The sequence below is a fragment of the Hippocampus comes genome, unplaced genomic scaffold (assembly GCF_001891065.2).
Source record: "Hippocampus comes isolate QL1 unplaced genomic scaffold, H_comes_QL1_v1.1 scaffold36, whole genome shotgun sequence".
Lineage (NCBI taxonomy): Eukaryota > Metazoa > Chordata > Actinopteri > Syngnathiformes > Syngnathidae > Hippocampus > Hippocampus comes.
The window spans coordinates 5,793,729-5,814,436 of NW_017805695.1; the positions used below are offsets into that span (position 1 = coordinate 5,793,729).

Below are 20,708 nucleotides of genomic sequence, written 5' to 3' on the forward strand. Positions count from 1 at the left end.
GGATTAACATAGCCATAATGCACAAGAAAATAACTCTGGGTACTCTTTTCAAGTGCCCCATTACCAAACCACTGATAAACTGCGTCCAAATCATCCATCCATTTTCAACACCGCTTATCCTGAAGAGGGTCACGATGCGGTGCTGCAGCCTATCCCAGCAGACTTCGGGTGGAAGGCAGACTACATATAGAGATAAACAACCATGCACACTCACATCCTCACGTCACTGAGTGGGAACCGATTTCCCCACACGGCTCGCACACAAGTCAGGCGAGTGTACCACTACACCATCCTATCTAGGTGTACCCAACCACTCACATCAAGTGAGATGGAATCGGTAGGCCTCAGCATTACCCCAAGTAAGTAACATTTGCAATGAAAATAATAAAATGAAAAATGAAACTGAAATTGTTATTATGATGCAGTCCTGCAAAGGAGAAATGCCAAACGTCAAAGAAAGGGTCTGTTAAAACCCTCATAACAATGAAGCGGATTGCTTTTCTGCTTTGTTTGACATGTTGAAAATTAAAACAGGATTGAATATACTGTACTTTAGAAGGAGGTCATTTCCTGAGGCTGATATAATTTAATATTAGTTATCTCAACAAGCAACACATGACTAATGCTACTGTAATAACTGAACACCGTTCATCTTGATTTCCTTGTAGGCAATCTCCTTCCTTACTCCACTGGCGGTGATATTTGTGGTGAAGATAATTCAGAGGACAGACAAGACAGAAATCAAAGAGGCATGCTTAGGTAGGTGGAGCTAATTACATGAAATGTGATTCTCTCTCTCTCTCTCTCTCTCTCTCTCTCTCTCTCTCTATATATATGATTTGAGACTTACTTGCTTGGAAAAACTTTGACTCGACTTGACAAGATGTGGTTGGATGATTGAGTTTCTTGAATGGGGTTGGATGAACGGATTGCCTGTTGTCTGTGGGGTCTGTCAAACTGAGGCACACACAGCAAGGTGATGACTGAAAAAAAAAGGATATAGAGTAGTTGAAGTCCACTTGACTATCATCACCCTCGCCCAGTGGTTCTCAATTCACACCTCCCAACTCCCCGCTGTGACTATAAATAGTATAATTTTTCGATAAAATAGTTTTAAGTACACCTCTGCATAACAATACTGTATATCGTCATTACCATTAAAAAAAACATCCATCCATCCATTATCTGATCCATTGTATCGCACAGTGCTGCCACACGGGTGCTCGCCCCATTATTTGAGATGGTCTGCCCAAGCCCCAACTATAAAAAAATAGGAGTCATTCCACCCAGTTACGTAGAGCACAGCACTTTGCTTCAGATGTCCAAAACAAATACAGCTGGAAGGAATGTACTAATCAATATAACAATGTTTTTTTTGCTCGTGGGTCCAAACATGAATAATTCCTCCAAATTCTCTTGGGGTGTTTGTCGAGCTATTATAGAGTTCTATAAAAACTGTTTCATTGATGCCAACATGAGGATATAAAGAGTAGTACACTGCCTCGATCAACTGTGTATACACACACATTAATATCCCAGTGGCAATTAGCAAACTGGGCACAATATGATGCAATGCGGCAGGCACAAGAGTGGATCTCCATACGGCAGATCTCACGTCTTCACATTTGCAGTTTAAGGGCCCCTCGGACACATCATGTCTCATTTGTGCAGTTTGTCCAGATTAGCAAATTGTTCAGAAACATTTCCATCATGCTTCTCTTTGCAGCATAGAGAGATTTCATTGCATTTCATTTTTATTCCATTGCTGGTAACGTGGGGTGAATTCAATTTTATCACCAGGCTATGGGGAGATTAATCTGTGAGGGATTGTACCCAGGCTAATGGCTGCCCCATCAGTTGCCTTGATAGCTAATTAAGTGGGTGTCCAGTACTTACAGAAAATATCAGCCAGCTGTGGTTCTCCCATTACTCATTACCTAAGCTAAAAAGCAGCAGTGAAGTCTTCACAGTGTGATTATTGTGAAGTTGATGCACCTATTGAGTTGGTGCTACTTATCACCATCGATGGGTTGTTTTAAAATAGAGTACACCACTGGGCTTTTGGTGGCTAACCATAACTGACTCCTTCAAATTATTTTGCAATTTCCTTTTTATTTTGAATTAATGTAGCCATAGCGGCCCGGTGATCCAGTGGTTAGCGCATCGACCACAGTGCAGAGGTACCGCGTTCAATTCCAGCTGCGGCCTCCCTGTGTGGAGTTTGCATGTTCTCCCGGGGCCTGCGCGGGTTTTTTCCAGGTACTCCGGTTTCCTCCCACATTCCAAAAACATGCATGGCAGGCTGATTGAACACTCAAAATTGTCCCTAGGTGTGAGTGTGAGCGCGGATGGTTGTTCGTCTCTATGTGCTCTGCGATTGGCTGGCAACCAGTTCAGGGTGTCCCCCACCTACTGCCCGAAGATGGTTGGGATAGGCTCCAGCACATGGATGGATGGATGGATTAACATAGCCATAATGCACAAGAAAATAACTCTGGGTACTCTTTTCAAGTGCCCCATTACCAAACCACTGATAAACTGCGTCCAAATCATCCATCCATTTTCAACACCGCTTATCCTGAAGAGGGTCACGATGCGGTGCTGCAGCCTATCCCAGCAGACTTCGGGTGGAAGGCAGACTACATATAGAGATAAACAACCATGCACACTCACATCCTCACGTCACTGAGTGGGAACCGATTTCCCCACACGGCTCGCACACAAGTCAGGCGAGGGTACCACTACACCATCAATGCATGGGTCCAAATCAGTCTAGATTACGTGACCGATATCATCATAGCGACTGGAAGAACCATAAAGTTAAGCATCATCATTGTACAACTGGAATTGTTGTACCAAATCTAAAAACCATCGATGGAAGTAAGAAAAATCTTCGGAGCAAGTACAGATTCTTGTGGCACACTAGGTGTTACCTCAATTAATTCAGAATTTGAATTGCCAACCGTCAAAAACTCTTTCCGCCCAATGAAGTATGCCTCAAGCCATTCAATAAGTTTGCCAGCAATTATGAAAGTGTACAGTAAGGAAGAGCTTAACATAAGTAAAATGCATCAACATATGCATCATCAATAATATTGATCCAATCATTCAGAATACCTAAAAGCTGGGAAACAAGTGACCTACATTTACGAAATCCGTGCTGATTATTTTTTAATAGCTGAATAGTCTGGAAAAAAAAATTAAAGGCATCAGTGACAAATGACAAGTGACAAGTTTAATTTAGCGGCATGACAATTAACTGCTATCTCCACAAAAGAATGTATTTTTACAGTTTTTATGCTCCTGTAACAGCCTCTGTAGCTAATGTTTATAGTGTCTCGCTAGCCAGAACAACACCACCGCACTAATGCGTTTGTAAATTCAGAGGAGAGCATACAACATTTTCATTCTATGAATCGTGTTATTAGGGTGTCAGAGTGAATGTCTTTTTTCTTACCGGATCGTGACTTCAGTCCAATGCTACGAAGCAAGCACATCATGCAGGGAATGCTGTAACTTCTACACCACATGTCCATCTGGAGGTATTTAGGTGTGTAATCAGTCCTGCAGCCTCTTTTGCAAAGTATAACCTTATTCTTATCAGAGGTGGGCAGCTTACCAAATTTTGCCGGTTCATCATTCGTCAGCGGCCTGGGCACCCATCCATCACCGTCAGTCAGTCATTTTTTTCAAGCCAAACCAACCTATAATCATCAGTTGGTCAGTTTGTCATGTTATTTTAACCGTGCTTCCATCATCGCTTCTGTCAGTAAATTTCACCGGTTTGCCAGTCCGTCTGTCATCAATCTGTCAGTCCCCACACCCAGAAAAAGATTCATAGTTCAACAGATGAAGAATCAACTTTGATTAAACTGGTCAATGGAGTGCACTATATATCAGTGTATCTACATCATACGGTGGATATCCAAAGAACTTGACACACACATACACTTCCAATATTTCACGTCAGAATCTTTTTAACTTAACAGGAGCATAGTGGTGGTTGCCTGCAGCTGTTTTAACTCATAAAATGGCCAAAGCTTTTAGTTTAAAGTTTAAAGTGGCTCATCCAAATAAAGATGTATCGTATTCTATTGTATTGTATTACCTTAACCAGAATCCTGCTCCGCATTGTGGCCAAGGGTAGAATCCAATTCAAGTCACTTGTACTCCTGCTCCTGTCTATAAATACGAGTCATTGTGATCTTCTTTTTCATCTTCTTAGTTCTTTGGCGGACCGCAGGTCTTTGAAGCATACCGCCACCCTTTGTACAGGAAATGCAAAGTATTACCACATGTAGTCAACGCAGTCCGCAGTCCACTCAACCCTGCCCTGTCCGTTTATTGTAACAAAGCCACACTGTCGGTCGGAGTGTGGCATACACTCGTGCGTGTTTTTTAGCCTTCTTATATCGGTCAATGGTATTGACAGCCTTCATGAGTATTCGATACCTTTAAATAAGTCTAGTATTGCTCGCCCATCCCTATAGTCCCTAGCAATACATTTTCCCTGGCAGTCGAGGGGGCAGGGTTGACAATCTTTCGTTTGAAGGAAGGATGTTCCCTCAACACACTGTAGTGTAATTTCTTCAAGGCTTGAGTCAGAGGTTGAAAAGTATTCTATAACTCTTAACACTTTTGACAAAGGCATGTGACAGACGTGGACACCTGAGCTTTATTTTGCCCCAAAAAACCCTTAATATCTCCTTTCAATTTAAAAAAAGAAAGAAAAGGGGTACCATGAATCAAAGCTCATGTCACAGATACTTTCATGTGCTCAATGGATGATAAATGACTTTCAACTTCGAAACCTTTTGTGCTCCATTCATGAAGTGATATTATTTGGATTTTCAATTGATCTTGGGGTTTTGGCAAGATGGCAGGGGGTGATTTAGAGGCTTTCACATCTTGTAAACTGTTAGACACTTCATCATGTTGCGGTGTGCATGGATGGATGGATGGATTAACATAGCCATAATGCACAAGAAAATAACTCTGGGTACTCTTTTCAAGTGCCCCATTACCAAACCACTGATAAACTGCGTCCAAATCATCCATCCATTTTCAACACCGCTTATCCTGAAGAGGGTCACGATGCGGTGCTGCAGCCTATCCCAGCAGACTTCGGGTGGAAGGCAGACTACATATAGAGATAAACAACCATGCACACTCACATCCTCACGTCACTGAGTGGGAACCGATTTCCCCACACGGCTCGCACACAAGTCAGGCGAGTGTACCACTACACCATCAATGACTGGGTCCAAATCAGTCTAGATTACGTGACCGATATCATCATAGCGACTGGAAGAACCATAAAGTTAAGCATCATCATTGTACAACTGGAATTGTTGTACCAAATCTAAAAACCATCGATGGAAGTAAGAAAAATCTTCGGAGCAAGTACAGATTCTTGTGGCACACTAGGTGTTACCTCAATTAATTCAGAATTTGAATTGCCAACCGTCAAAAACTCTTTCCGCCCAATGAAGTATGCCTCAAGCCATTCAATAAGTTTGCCAGCAATTATGAAAGTGTACAGTAAGGAAGAGCTTAACATAAGTAAAATGCATCAACATATGCATCATCAATAATATTGATCCAATCATTCAGAATACCTAAAAGCTGGGAAACAAGTGACCTACATTTACGAAATCCGTGCTGATTATTTTTTAATAGCTGAATAGTCTGGAAAAAAAAATTAAAGGCATCAGTGACAAATGACAAGTGACAAGTTTAATTTAGCGGCATGACAATTAACTGCTATCTCCACAAAAGAATGTATTTTTACAGTTTTTATGCTCCTGTAACAGCCTCTGTAGCTAATGTTTATAGTGTCTCGCTAGCCAGAACAACACCACCGCACTAATGCGTTTGTAAATTCAGAGGAGAGCATACAACATTTTCATTCTATGAATCGTGTTATTAGGGTGTCAGAGTGAATGTCTTTTTTCTTACCGGATCGTGACTTCAGTCCAATGCTACGAAGCAAGCACATCATGCAGGGAATGCTGTAACTTCTACACCACATGTCCATCTGGAGGTATTTAGGTGTGTAATCAGTCCTGCAGCCTCTTTTGCAAAGTATAACCTTATTCTTATCAGAGGTGGGCAGCTTACCAAATTTTGCCGGTTCATCATTCGTCAGCGGCCTGGGCACCCATCCATCACCGTCAGTCAGTCATTTTTTTCAAGCCAAACCAACCTATAATCATCAGTTGGTCAGTTTGTCATGTTATTTTAACCGTGCTTCCATCATCGCTTCTGTCAGTAAATTTCACCGGTTTGCCAGTCCGTCTGTCATCAATCTGTCAGTCCCCACACCCAGAAAAAGATTCATAGTTCAACAGATGAAGAATCAACTTTGATTAAACTGGTCAATGGAGTGCACTATATATCAGTGTATCTACATCATACGGTGGATATCCAAAGAACTTGACACACACATACACTTCCAATATTTCACGTCAGAATCTTTTTAACTTAACAGGAGCATAGTGGTGGTTGCCTGCAGCTGTTTTAACTCATAAAATGGCCAAAGCTTTTAGTTTAAAGTTTAAAGTGGCTCATCCAAATAAAGATGTATCGTATTCTATTGTATTGTATTACCTTAACCAGAATCCTGCTCCGCATTGTGGGCAAGGGTAGAATCCAATTCAAGTCACTTGTACTCCTGCTCCTGTCTATAAATACGAGTCATTGTGATCTTCTTTTTCATCTTCTTAGTTCTTTGGCGGACCGCAGGTCTTTGAAGCCTACCGCCACCCTTTGTACAGGAAATGCAAAGTATTACCACATGTAGTCAACGCAGTCCGCAGTCCACTCAACCCTGCCCTGTCCGTCAGCCAGCAGAAAGTCTGGTGGTCCAAAGCTGCGGTACAAAGACCAGCTGAAACAGACTCTTAAGAAGTGCAACATCCAACCCAACAACCTGGAGTCAGCTGCAGCTAACCGGCCACTCTGGCGCTCCTTATGCCACAAAGGGGTCACATGCCTGGAGGAGAACCGCACCCAGCAAAGGGTGCTGCGGCGCCAGCAGAGACACCAACCTGTACACGCTGTTCCAGCTCCACCTCAGCCTCCCGATCCAGGCCTCACATGTCCTAACTGTGGCAGGATATGTGGTTCCAGAATCGGGCTTCATAGTCATCTACAGTGGCATCTGCGACAGCAAAGATGACCACTGACCAACACACCACAGCAGAAGGAAGCTACGTCATCTTCGACTACGATGGACTGCCAAGAGAGTGTGTGTTAGAATGGCAACAACCTTTAATTTGTGTGTTATTTTAGAACGTGAGAGAATTTTAGACTTCATTCATGGGGCGAATATGTTTGACTGTTTCTTGAGCCAAATGTGATTGAAATGGTGTGGCAATCTAGCTCAATGAGAGGCATGGTTGACTATATTTGTAATTTTCCCTTTTGCAGCAGTGTCGCTGGCTCTCGCCCTGAATGGAGTTTTCACAAACACTATCAAGTTAATTGTTGGCAGGTAAGCAAAAGCTATTGGTAGTATTCATTTGTAACCTTTCCCTTGGGGTACAAACAACGGTGGCATAGCTTGTAAAGTGTCACGCCAGACACTAGTTTACTACACACTCGTGTATTTTAAAGGTACAACAGAGAATGGTCTCCTCAGTTTCAGGAATAGTGCTAACACAAGTTTCACTGCTCACTCGAAGTTCCAATTTAGGTATAACCCATCCATATTGTTCTGTACTGCTTGATGCAAATGGAGCTTCAATAGTAAAAAAATAAATAAATAAATAAAAATCTAATGGTTGCATTTTACCCCCAGACCAAGGCCTGATTACTTCCAGCGCTGTTTCCCAGATGGACAAGTGAATGTAAAAATGCTGTGCACCGGGGAGCCACATCTGGTCTCAGAAGGTCGCAAGAGTTTTCCCAGCAGCCATTCCTCTTGTAAGTAGCAGCCACATCACTTCCAGCTTGCGAAACATGACAGGAGACAAAACATCACATGCTCAATAACTCACTGAGAACAGAGGATTCTGTCATGTTTCCACAAGAAGAACATCTAGGGTTTTTTTTTTGTTTGTTTTGTTTTTTTTTGTTTTTTGTGAGGTGTTCTAATTTACATCTAATGACAGCTTGTGTGGAAATATGATCAACTTATTTGCTCCTAGTCTGCTGGGCATGAGTGTTTTCACAAACTATTTTTTTGCATCTTCTGGCCAAGCTCTTTTACTTCATAGAGGTGTTGAATAATTCAAGTGTTTTTGTCCCTCTGATTAATGTATAGAAACTTGCATGCTTGGACTGTTTGCTGCTGACCATACAGAGCTTAGTGGTGCCTCCACAATAAATAGTGCAGAATGCATGTGTGTGTGTGTGTGTGTGTGTGTGACCTGTGTACGAAAGATAGTTGCGTTTCAAAGAATCCTTGTTATTTTGACTGTGGCCTTCAGGAGGGATTAAAATGTAGCCACAGATGATTTCATTAGCCAGACTCGAGAGTGTGTGTGTGTGTGTGGGTAGCGTGTGTGTGTGTGTGTGTGTGTGTGTGTGTGTGTGTGTGTGTGTGTGTGAGAGAGAGAGAGAGAGAGAGAGAGAGAGAGATTTTGTTTCTAGCATTGCGATGATATTTTATTTAAATTAATGTGTGTGTGCTTCTATTAAACATGGTTGATATAATAAATATACAGTAATTAAAATCAGAGTTTCTTTTGTGTCTGAAATATATTCTTCAGTCTGTAAGGTAACAATTGGTTTTGGCTAAAGGAAAATGTTGCTTTTGTCTCCACTATTGGGGACATGTAGTATATTGACAGGGTGAACTAGAATTGCGTGACTGAAAAATTTCTTTGACTTAAAAGCAGACTAAAATGTCATCGGATTTTGTTGACTAAAACTACACTGTGGCAAATCATCCAGTTCCAGAACTGTAAAAACTTTCCAACATCTTGACTTTAGCCACATGTGCTTCTAATCAACCAGTAGGTGAATGAGTTCATTTACCAAAGCTAAAATGTCATCAGTTTGAGTCAACTAAAATTACACGAAAACAAATGACTAAAATGATCAGACCTTTATTCGACTAAAACTTGACGAGACTAAATATGAACATGACTAAAACTAAAACAGGCCGCCAAAAACAACACTATGCCAAAGAAGCGTTGCATTCAATGTCAGTGTTGATGCTTACGTTGAAATTACATATAAATTCGTGAGAGAAGCCATACTCATAACAAGCAATGATTTTGAAAGGTTGATTCAAATTAAAAATGTAATATGACAAAACGTTCACGTTCAAGAGAAGCATAATTGTGGTCAACTGAACATCTCTGTGAATATATTACTTTGTTCTTCCACATCTAATTAAGAGCATGTAAATCCGGGAGAATGCTTCAGTGTGATTTTGCAAAGTGGATGAGTTTCTTGTGTGCAGAGAAATCTGTTCAAAATACTTGGCAATTGCCCTAACAATGTTTAATTAACACTGTTTACTTCCTTAAAACTTCATGGAAGATTACAGTTGATTAACAAGTAGCAGTGAAGATGAAAATATTTATAACATGGGATCAAATAATCCATATCCTGTGCGTTTTGATGCATGGGGTGGTAATAGCTCAGTCTATAAGGACTTGACTGTGCAGACTTAGCTTGGGCGTAAGCACAGTGGGTTTCAATCTGTCCTGTGCTTGCATGAGATCTCTCCGGGTACTTTGGCTTCCTCATACAGGCTTAATTCCAAACATGTACAGCATGTACAAATAATGAATAATGGAAATGAACAAAATGTTCTTTACCTGCAGACGATGAGCTTTAATTTGAAGGTATTTACATCAAAATCAGGTCAACGGTATGGGAATTACAACACTTGGCATATGTGCCTCCACTTTTTAAGGGACCAAAAGTAATGGGATGATTGGCTGCTCAGCTGTTCCATGGTCAGCTGGGCATTTATGGCTGCCAATGGGACCCTTGTATTTATTGATAATGATGTGAAGTGTTTCGCACAATATGATCTGCTCATTTTCAGCCAAATACTTCAGACCTCAATGGACGGTGCTTCACAAAGTCGATGGGCAATCGCCCAACGCATACATCTTAGGCAACCAAAGAGATTTTTCAGTGGAATGTTATACAATGGACAAATCAATCACCTGACCTGAATGTGATTGAGGATGCATTGCACTTGATGAAGGGAAAATGCTTCAAGAATGAGCAGGAACTGAAGAGAGTCGCAATTAATGCCTGGCAGAGAATCACCAGGGATGACATCCAGCATTTGGTGATGTCTATGCATTCAAGACTTCAGACTGTAATTTACAAAAATCTTTTCAACCAAATATTCAAAAGTGAAAGTTTGATTTACGATTGTTAATTTGTCCCATTACTTTTCGTGACACAAACAAATAACCACAACAGCAAATGAAACACACACACACACACACACACACACACACACACACACACACACACACGCGCACACACACACACACACACACACACACACACACGCATTCACATATGCACACGTGTATATAAGACGCTGATCCTCTACTTAGCTTTAAAGTTTTTTGTGTGTTTAGATTTCCCTCAATACTTTTGGGTCGACAAGTCGAAGAAAGAAAATACTCTAAGCACTCCAATAAATGTAGCCATAATGTTAGATTCAAAAGCGACGTCCTCCCTACTCATAATCCCCTTGTCCAACTGGTCTGTGTCAGTTCATATTTTCTGCACCTTCTAAGACAGACATAATGGGCCATTCGATCATTGATTTATGCTCGCTTACAATTGACTGAAACAAAATTAAGAACTGTAAAATGTCTGTCATAAAAATTCGGGGTACTTTAACAAATAGAGATTGAGCTGATGGAGGCGCAATAATGAAGAGACAGTTAAAACGGCATCAGTGCCAAAGTGACTGTTTAATATGCACTGGTGAGGATTAATGCTCTACTGCTGGTGGAAGGGGTAACAGATCAAATTAAAATAGAGGTGGAAGGGAGAAAGGAGATGAGTCCATGCTTGTGTATGTGTGTAAAATTATCCTTCCATAGTAAATCTCTGCATTACTTTATTAAAATCTTCAGTATGCAGTATGCAGTGGCGGACAATTCTCAAACCGCCACTTTCACTCTTCTTCTTCGCACTTATTGTGTGTTTCCAAAATTGCTGCCAACCAATGTAATTGTTATCGTTGTGAGAGTGGAAGGGGGAGTCGACTTTTAAACCCACCAGCTGCTTTCAATAGCTACTTTTGCACTGATAGCAGTATTCTGTTATCAAGCTCAGAGCACACACGACATATGGCACGAACAAAATATGGCATTTTCCAACCCTCATTAAGATCAAATGCAGAGTACGAAGTTGGATAAAGATTTGTGTTCCAAAATGTTTTCATGATAAGGTAAGAAAGTTTAAAACAATCTGTACTGGTATGGTTGTCATCCTCAATTTTGTTCACAAAAAAAAAAAAAATAAATGTAATAAAAGAATAGAAATGGAAAATTTCTATCCATCCGTTTTCTGTACTGTTTGTCCTCACTGGTGTTGAAGGTGGGGTGGAGCCACCCCAGCTGATGTTGATGTTATATGATTATTGTTGCTCCAGCGCTCTACATACCGGCACAATTGTTGTGGATCCAATATTCCACAGCACTACATACTTAAAGCGCTCAAGGACTTTCTGCATAATTGCACACCTAAAGTTGGACAACAACTACTGGTCACTTTAAATGCTGCAACAATTATCTGCACCGACTACACAACCGTCCGCATAAGTACCACGCCACTGATCAATTTATCTTTTCTGGATGACTTTGCATTGTTGTACAGCTACCATTGGGTGGTACTACTGCACATTGATACCCTTACAGTTGTTGCTTGTTATTGCAATACGAGTGTAGCTCGTACTACCAGAGACAAATTCCTTGTGTGTTTTACATACTTGGCCAATAAAGATGATTCTGATGAACGTGAGCTAATGAGTAAACTCTTGCAGCTCCAAAAGTACTTCCACAACATAGGCTACTTTGCAATTATCACAGATTTGTTGCGCTGTATTGTAAATTCAACATAATTTTATGTTCATTACGATACTATGTATTTTATACTTTATTTTAAAAGAAGTCAGGTTGGAAGTTCGTGTTAATGCATGCAGCTATAAGCAACAAAGAAAATCATAAAAGGTTAAGATGGCAGCCTGGCAGGCATGTAGTGTGAGCCCCCATACCTTCCTCCTCCATTTTTCACAACAGGTGGCTACAGTTCAGACCTTCTTGCCAAACAGCTCCAGAATCTGAAAATCTATTCTTTCTAAGAAAAACAAACAAAACAAACAAACAAAAAATATCTGTAAATGCTGAATGCTAAATGGCATATTTTAGTTTCTGAAATTAAAGAGGAATTTGTACACCACAAGTCTCAAACTCAACACGCAGAGGTAAGATCCGGCCCACCGCACCCTTCATTGTCGCGCACTAAAGCAAAAAAAAAAAAAAAAAGCGTGTCCACCAAATGTTTGTTTGCTAAATGGATTTGTTCTTTTCATTTTGGCAAAAATCTATACCAAAATTGCATTTCTTTTTGATTCAATTTTTACAGCGATTACAAGCAGGGTTTGTCTTTTTTCACCATTTTCAAACGTTTCTGAAGTTTGACACCACTTCCTTCTCCATTGTGTGATGTACACAACAATCAAAGATGGAAAATACGCCGGCACTTGTTTCATCTTGACTTGAACTTGCTTCTTCGAGAATGAGAAACAATCAGGCTGCAAACGTCTGTCATCTGTCATCAATGTTTTTGTCAATGGATTTATCTATCAGGGCTCCTCAAAGGCACGAAGTGAATTCACTTGAGTAATGTGCTCTTTTTGTCTAATCTTGTCCTTCCATGGCCATCTGCTGCTGCCTTCTTTCTGGTTATTAGAAACTCATACAGGAATCCCTGTGTAACCTCTCCACTCAGAATGAATGAGCAAATTATGTTTATTCTTGGCAGCAGGGAGACACCATGACACTCCCCACGAATGTACTGGAATATGCATTTTTTTTTATGTTATTGTAATCTTCCAGATCTCGACTCCAGCCAATTTTGCTCTTCAAGGTTTTAGCTCTATTTTCTACACTGCGCCAGCTTTTCCAAGCTTACCAACAAAGCCCCTGACAGAATCTAATGGGTCCTCTGTGTGAACTGTTTAAACAGGCAACAGGAAAAGCTTGCAGATCCGTTTCAGATTATCTAAATGGCTTAATATCAGCATCCTTTAGCAGTAAGATAAAGACATTGCTTTACAGTGATTTGTGTTGTTGTTTTTTTGGGCAGGTGGGCTCGTTATGACACATCAATGTATAAAACAAGCGCGAGTTGTTTTTTTTTTTTTTAAACAAAAAAGAAACGTTACATTTTATTAATATTTTATTTATTTGTTAACATACAAAAGAACCTTCTACTTGGATAAAGTAGATGCAGCATGTTTGATATGTAAAATGTTGTCTAGTAAAAATCGTAGGTGTCTTATTCTCTGCTTACAAATGTCTCTGCTCCCCTTTGTCAACCTGATCAAATTTTAAATGGCCAATAGGTCATCTGGGGGTTACATCCAACACAAAATCTAATTCGGGCATTGATAGGCTACGTTGGGGTAATATTTGAATGATTTTTTTTTTTAATCAAAAATATGTGCAAGCACCTTTACCTCTATGCAATAATTTGTGTATACTCAGGTCTGTCCCCCCCCCCCGCAAATAGTTATGTTTTAGGTTCATGCTCCACTTACAAGTCAAAATTGTTACAAAAAATGTCTCTTTGATGGATAGCAAATGTTTACAGCATGGCCTCATATCTTGAGGGTAGAATTTCCTCCTGAGTCTTTTCTGTTTTGACCTTCATTCTCCTGAGCTGTTTGTCTGATTTCTGTGAATGTTCTGTGAATTGTCATGTTCTGGGTAAAGTCTTTCCACTGCAAAAAGTCTTCACCGTGCACAACTAATACCAAGTCTACATAGCGGGTACCTTTTGTTTGTGAGGCGATCGTGAAAATCATTACTCTGCAGAAACGGCAATGTCCACGTTATAGTGTAAAATAATCAGTCTCAGTGGTATAGTGTGGGGTTGCACACGCCTGCAGCCAATCAACTATTTTAACCACCCAACTCATGTGCCCATAAAGCTTCCTGGGTCTCTTCTACCAATCCAATATTCGCCTTTTTTTAGCCCAAATAACCTGAGCAGGTCCAGTATATCACAATGGAAAAAGTTCATATTATGCTGGAGGCATATTTTTATCTTTGTTGAGTCTGGAAAAATTACTGATATTGGAAATGCATTCCATGAGGTGTGAAAAGGCGGCCCGGTGGTCCAGTGGTTAGCGCATCACCCTCTCAGTGCAGAGGTACCGGATTAAATTCCGGCTCTGGCCTTCCTGTGTGGGGTTTGCATGTTCTCCCCGGGCCTGCGTGGGTTTTCTCCGGGTACTCCGATTTCCTCCCACATTCCAAAAACGTGCATGACAGGCTGATTGAACACTCCAAATTGTCCCTAGGTGTGAGTGTGAGCGCGGATGGTTGTTCGTCAGTGTGTGCCCTGTGATTGACTGGCAACCGGTTCAGGGTGTCCCCCGCCTCCTGCCCGAAGAGAGCTGGGATAGGCTCCAGCATGCCCCGCAACCCTTGTGAGGATAAAGCGGTTCAGAAAGTGGATGGATGGATGGATGGATGGAGGTGTGAAAAACAAGTTGAGACCTGTGATCTGATCACTGTCGACCTATTGATTTATATTTGGTTTGTCTGTTAAAGCAAACTACACCATAAACAAACCTTGACTGCAGGTGAATCATATTGTATTTCATTATAAAATGAATTTAATTGCTTGTACACAGGGTTGCTTCGATCGGTGGCTACTAATTATTTGTCAATATTTGTGAAAAAGTTATTTATATATATATAAAAAAAAAAAAAAAAAGTGACAAATATTAGCGTTAAAATCTGACATATTTAGCTACTGGTCACAGAAACACACATTTATGACAGGGATTAATATCCTAATATCTTAATTAAATACAATCCCAGTTGACTTTGGGCAGCCTGGATTGATTGCCAGTCAATCACAGTGCAGACAGAGACAGACATTCATACCATCGCACAGCGTCAAACTAAAGCCATGCTACCTGAACGGAAGTCAGGTGCATGAACCACTTCATTAAAAACAGAGCCTATGTATACATCGTGTTTTGAATTATGCAATCAACAGGAAAATTATTTATTTTATCGTCAACAATTGCTACTTTTCTACCAACAAGGAACATTTAATTCCTGTTAATACAAAGTTCCTGTGGTCCAGGTAGTTTGCATTTCCTCTGCATCTCATAGGTCAGGTCCGTTTACACAAATGAGACGAATGACGTATACAGGGGCAGGTGTTGTGTTACTGTGGTACTCATTACTGACACACTATGGCTCTGAAATATCATTGCAGTTAAAAGAAAATGCTTACGGTGTCCTGCCACATATTGACATTTCTGTGATGAATCATAACACAACTAAAAGTTTTAAAGAAAAGTTGGAGTGCAACCTGAATGAGGAATTTGAACTGATTCGTCTTTCTCTTCTCCTAATTAGTTGCATTCTCCGGGCTTGGATTCACTTCCTTCTACCTGGCGGGCAAACTGCAGTGCTTTACTGATCAGGGCCGAGGTCGTAGCTGGCGCCTCTGTGCCATGGTGCTGCCCCTCTACAGCGCAATGATGATCGCTTTGTCCAGGACCTGTGACTACAAGCACCATTGGCAAGGTCAGCCTGAAGGCTCCAACCTTGAGTTGTATTTTACGTTGTGTTCTGTTCAGAATAAAAAGCATCCACGCATGTGCAGATGGCTGTGATAGTATTAAGATTGAAAAGTCAATCTGAACGCAGCCCTCTTCTATGTGTACAACTCAAACAAGAAAAACAAGAAATGTGTCAAGATGATGCATCATCCAGGAATTAAAACGCCATGAACAAGAACCAAAATCTTCCAAACAGCTCTGTCATATTTATGTGACTGCATGCATTTTTAACTCAGCAGCATTTATAATTGCTTCAGAGTACAAGTGAGCGAGGATTTGATTTAGCACCCTTTAAAAATGTTCTTAGTCTTGTCTAGAAAGACGGAAAGATTACATTCCACATGTATGGGACAGAAAATGATGACGGCAAAAGAACTGATGTTTTCTGTAGACAGCATTGTCATATGGTATTTATCAGTTTTAGTGAAGTCCAGTGTACACATTGTGTTGATAGGAAAGAAGTTGGGATCAGGGTTCGATTTGAAAATATGACATAATCTAACCTCCTCCACCACCCCAACCCCAAATCCCAAGGAGTCAAGGTCAGGAACAATGCATTAGTATTAGCGCACATAGCATTTAGTTCAAACCCTAATTAAAAAAAAAAAAAAAAAACATTATATCATGCACACGTGCTTTGCATATTTATTGCTGTACAAAGGAATACGGTTGGGATTCCATTTTTCAAATTTGCTGGCGGGTGATGACGATTAGAGTCTCCATGCTAAAATAATTAAAAAATTTACATATTTGTGTACTTGATGGATGATATCATGTGATTTATTTCATGCTTGCCATGTCTTCAATTTTCTTATAATAGTAAAATACATCTGATGAGGTTTTCACACACACAGGTTGATTCAATACAAAGTGCATGTAGTTCCTCAAAATTATTTACATTTTTCATGTGTGTCTGCACTCCTATATGAGTCAACAGTACGTACAGTATGTGGTATTCCCATGTCAAATTTTAACATACATATATACCACTACTCCTACAAACATTAGTACCATTATTTTCATTATTATTTTAATTATTTATTATTATGAAACACAAATCTGCTACTCTTTGCGGAAAAAAAAACATGCCTAAATGGACCTACTTCAGAGTGAGTTGGATATCAATCGATTTTAGGTCGTTCTAAGTTTTTAATGGAGCCACACCACTGACATCAACACCCTCACTAGTTGCGCCCCCAAATCCAGTCAGGATTTTAGTGTTGAGTCTTTTTCATATATTTCTTGCCCTTCTTCAGCAATGTGGAAGTGAGCCACATGTGGTAAGTCATGTGTGAACATAATGCATTAGGTAAAAATAGTCTCAGACACGGTATGGGCTACCACCCACAATCCACCTTGCTTGATTGAACACAAACACTAAAACACTCCTCTGAACTGAAGGCAAGCCAAAGAAGACAGTCCCACCCCCCACCCCCCAAAATATGGCCCCTCTGTGATTTGTTTGTTCTCCACAAATGCTGTCCCCTTCCTCCTCCAGCAGAGTGTCAGCATATGCAGCAATAGTACAGCCTATTAAACCCGAGGGGCCTTGGTCCACTCTCAGTGTAAACACAAGCTGGGAAACACCATTAGCCTGGCAGCTGTATCGTGCTTGATAAATACTCATAGTCCCATGATCCCTTTAGACTTTTTTGTGAGCTCGGTCTTTTGAGGCTTTGCCTTGCCTTCCAATCAGTGTCACTGTGCAGCCGTCATCTTAATTGATAGCATTAGGTCTCTGACTGTTAAATGTATTTGACAGGAGTCAATGAAACATTCAGCAAGCTCATGCATTATATAGTTTCTGGATGGTGGGAACTGGCCTTATATTCCATTTCAGCCAGAAGGAGAGAGAAATTGAGTTTAATAAGACCTAAGAGAATATTTGTAGAGTGTGGAAGTGTCTCCTTCAGAATATGCAACGAGAAGCTGAACGCTAAGGTCTTTTTATATTCCCCAAACTTGTATGATAGGATTTGGATGGACAGTTACAATATGCTGCAGAAGCCTTTCCGTATCCACCTGAGACCATTGCAGTTTATTTGCTTTGCATTCCAGTTAATTCTCATTTACTTTTAAAAAATATGCACACTGAGGCAGTCTTAACACATTCTGCTGCACTGAATTAATGTTTGGTTTCGCAGCAGGTGTGACAGTGTTAGGCTACGATTAACAATGGCAACATACTTCAAAATAAATGCCCTTCTGTGACTGTGCAGATGCCTTTGTCGGAGGAGTGATCGGGCTATTGTTTGCATACATCAGCTACCGCCAGCACTACCCCCCGTTTCTGCACGCCGACTGTCACCTTGCCTACGCCAGCCTGGCTGCCACCACACACACATCTCTGCATCCTCAAGAGGATCAGCGGCCCACTGACAATGCCACGACGCTCCCCTTGGAGGGCTTGACTGAAGCACCACTATGACTAGTGGCCACGACCGAGACTTCTCACAACACCCCCAGCAAGCCAATGAGCCCACCTCCACATTCCCACTGACTACATGGCTCTTATGTACATTCCAGTGGACAGTAAGCCACTCTCCTCTGTTCTCTTAATTTTATGTTTCGTGTCAATTACTTTCTTTTTTTTTTTGTGTGTTTTATACTGTTCTTGCTTAGCAGCTGTGAAAGTCCAGATGTTGATCTGATATATGTTATGAACTTAAGAATAGGAAACATGACTATTACAAGGTGGAAACAAATAAACATGGGAAAAGCTGAGAGAATGGTTTGGATAAAGGCGTAGTAATGACTTTTTTTTTGTTGTCATTAGAAACAACTTATTCGGAAATGTATCTGTCAAGAAGTGGTCGACTGCATCTTTAGGATGTTTTGCATCGCTTCACTAATTGAAAAGGAGTAATCATGCCTTGAGTGTGTAGTCATGTTTTTGGTGCTCATGGTAGTAAACGCAACACATATGTCCCAAAGCAAGTACAATGGGAGTCATTGAAAAAGCTTTTCCCCCAAGGGAGCTTGATGGTAAGCTCGCACTAGACGCTTTAGCGTGCAGGTGTCAAACTCAGATCCAAGTTTGCTGCTAATCTTTCTTGACTTCTCTTCAAAACTTAGATCATCAAATTCTGAGGGAAATTGTTTAATATGATGTGGAAATGATAAGGGGTAAATGTATTCAGACTCAGATGAGTTGGTACGGAACATATTAGGTCAGGGACATGAAGTGTCGATTGATTTGCACTCTGGCACATCTAATGTGAAAACAAACACACTCCAGCTTGGCTTCTGGCTTCAGGCCGTCATGGCTACTGATGTTTTTGTTGAATGGAAACATCAGTGCATTATGAAAAAAAACATAATAATAACAGCTGCTATTGTTGTTGCAGCATAATAGTTTAGACTGGTGAAACTATTACTGCTCTGAATCTTTCCTTTCCTAAAACGAAGAACAGTGGATGAAACAAAAAGAATATGTGATGCATCAAACTAAATTTTGGCAAAGCCTTTATACACCAAGTGATTATAAATTCGCATGATTTTACAGTTAAATGGCCTGCTGAGGACAACTCTAACTGTGATGAAAACAGGCGCGACACTCCTGCTTGAGCATCTCGTTCTGTAATCACTTATCAGGAACACCATGAAACCACTTCAATATAATTTACATCTGAAAGCTATTGGATATTCACACACTATGAATCATTACCAAACAGTTCACATGTTGCATTCATTTAATTGAATACAAAAATCTTTGGAGTGTTTTTTTTTTTTTATTGTTAGAGTTAGAGGTGATTTGAGTGGATCTTCATTTTAATTTCAACCCCCGAAGCTGCTTTGGAAAATCATATTTAAAAATAGCTACTCTGAATTACGACATGGCAATAACGATGAAGTCACCATGGCAACACAAGAACGAATGTAGAACCCTTAAACTTGGAGGGCAGTACAGTAGATATTTTACTCAAACCTACTTATCCAGCATATTGTCATTCTGCATTTTCTCTATCGTTGTCATATTTTAAAAATGCTGTCTTGTATCTCACCTCATTGTTCCAGACTTCCTCCCACAAACCCTCAATTCCCATTCGACCGTGTCTCATTATCAAACTTTATTTCGGATTCTTTATTTAACATGTGCCCAATGGTTACACACGAACATAAACGGTTACTCAGTAATAGCTGAAATCAATAAGAAGCAGGTAGGAATTGGCAGGCAGGAAGTTAGTCTTCGTTAAAAAAAAAAAAAAAAAAAAATCCAAGATAGTCCTGCATTAATCCTCATTAAGTAGGGGTCACTGCAACTGCTGCTTAATGAGGGCATTGTGTACGAGGCCCCCAAGGAGGAGCTGAGAAATCCAAATCAGCATATAGACTTTAAGCCCATGAATAAGTATACGATCTAGTATTCATAAGACAACATACCTAACCCCCAAAACAGCATCCATGGAACCTCAATAGAGCCCGCAGTGTGAAGAGTGTGGCTGTTGAAACCTGTCATCAGGAAAGGTGAGGTGTGAGGTACCTCTCAGTAATACTGAATGTGTGAGAAGTTGTGCTTTATTTTTAATCTGTTATACAGCGGTTAATTTCTCTTTGTACGTGTAGGACGTTTTAGAATGTTAAAATGTTACTTGAGAAATCACCTGTAAGCTTTCAGTGCTTTAAGTGCATTATTTTGTCATTTCATTTTATTAAATGGGGATTTTGCAGTTCTTAGCCTCACTTCACTAATTCCCCTCACCAGTAATGCCGGTTCCTCCAAAATATTCCCGTTTTCCGGTAACGACTAATCAAACGTGTTAATTTTTCCACATCAGGTAATCAGACTACAGTTACTCTTTATATAGCACAAAACGTTACTACGTAGAATATATTTACTTCTACTTGAAGGAGACATCAATATTTCAGGAGTAGCACCTTATATCATCAAAAGCAAAAAAAAAAG

The 20,708-nt window shown here is 40.4% G+C and overlaps 1 protein-coding gene across 1 annotated transcript in view; it reads left to right on the forward strand.

The window, feature by feature from the left end:
• The window catches only part of plpp4 (phospholipid phosphatase 4), a 63,853-nt gene extending 43,836 nt beyond the window's left edge, over positions 1-20,017 (forward strand). Inside the window, exons 6-10 of the mRNA XM_019881897.1 lie at positions 669-759; positions 7,432-7,495; positions 7,802-7,926; positions 15,597-15,767; positions 18,022-20,017. Coding sequence (XP_019737456.1) covers positions 669-759; positions 7,432-7,495; positions 7,802-7,926; positions 15,597-15,767; positions 18,022-18,230 — 660 coding nt within the window. The 3' untranslated portion in view covers positions 18,231-20,017. The remainder of the gene's footprint in view (positions 1-668; positions 760-7,431; positions 7,496-7,801; positions 7,927-15,596; positions 15,768-18,021) is intronic.
• The last annotated feature ends 691 nt before the right edge of the window (positions 20,018-20,708 follow it).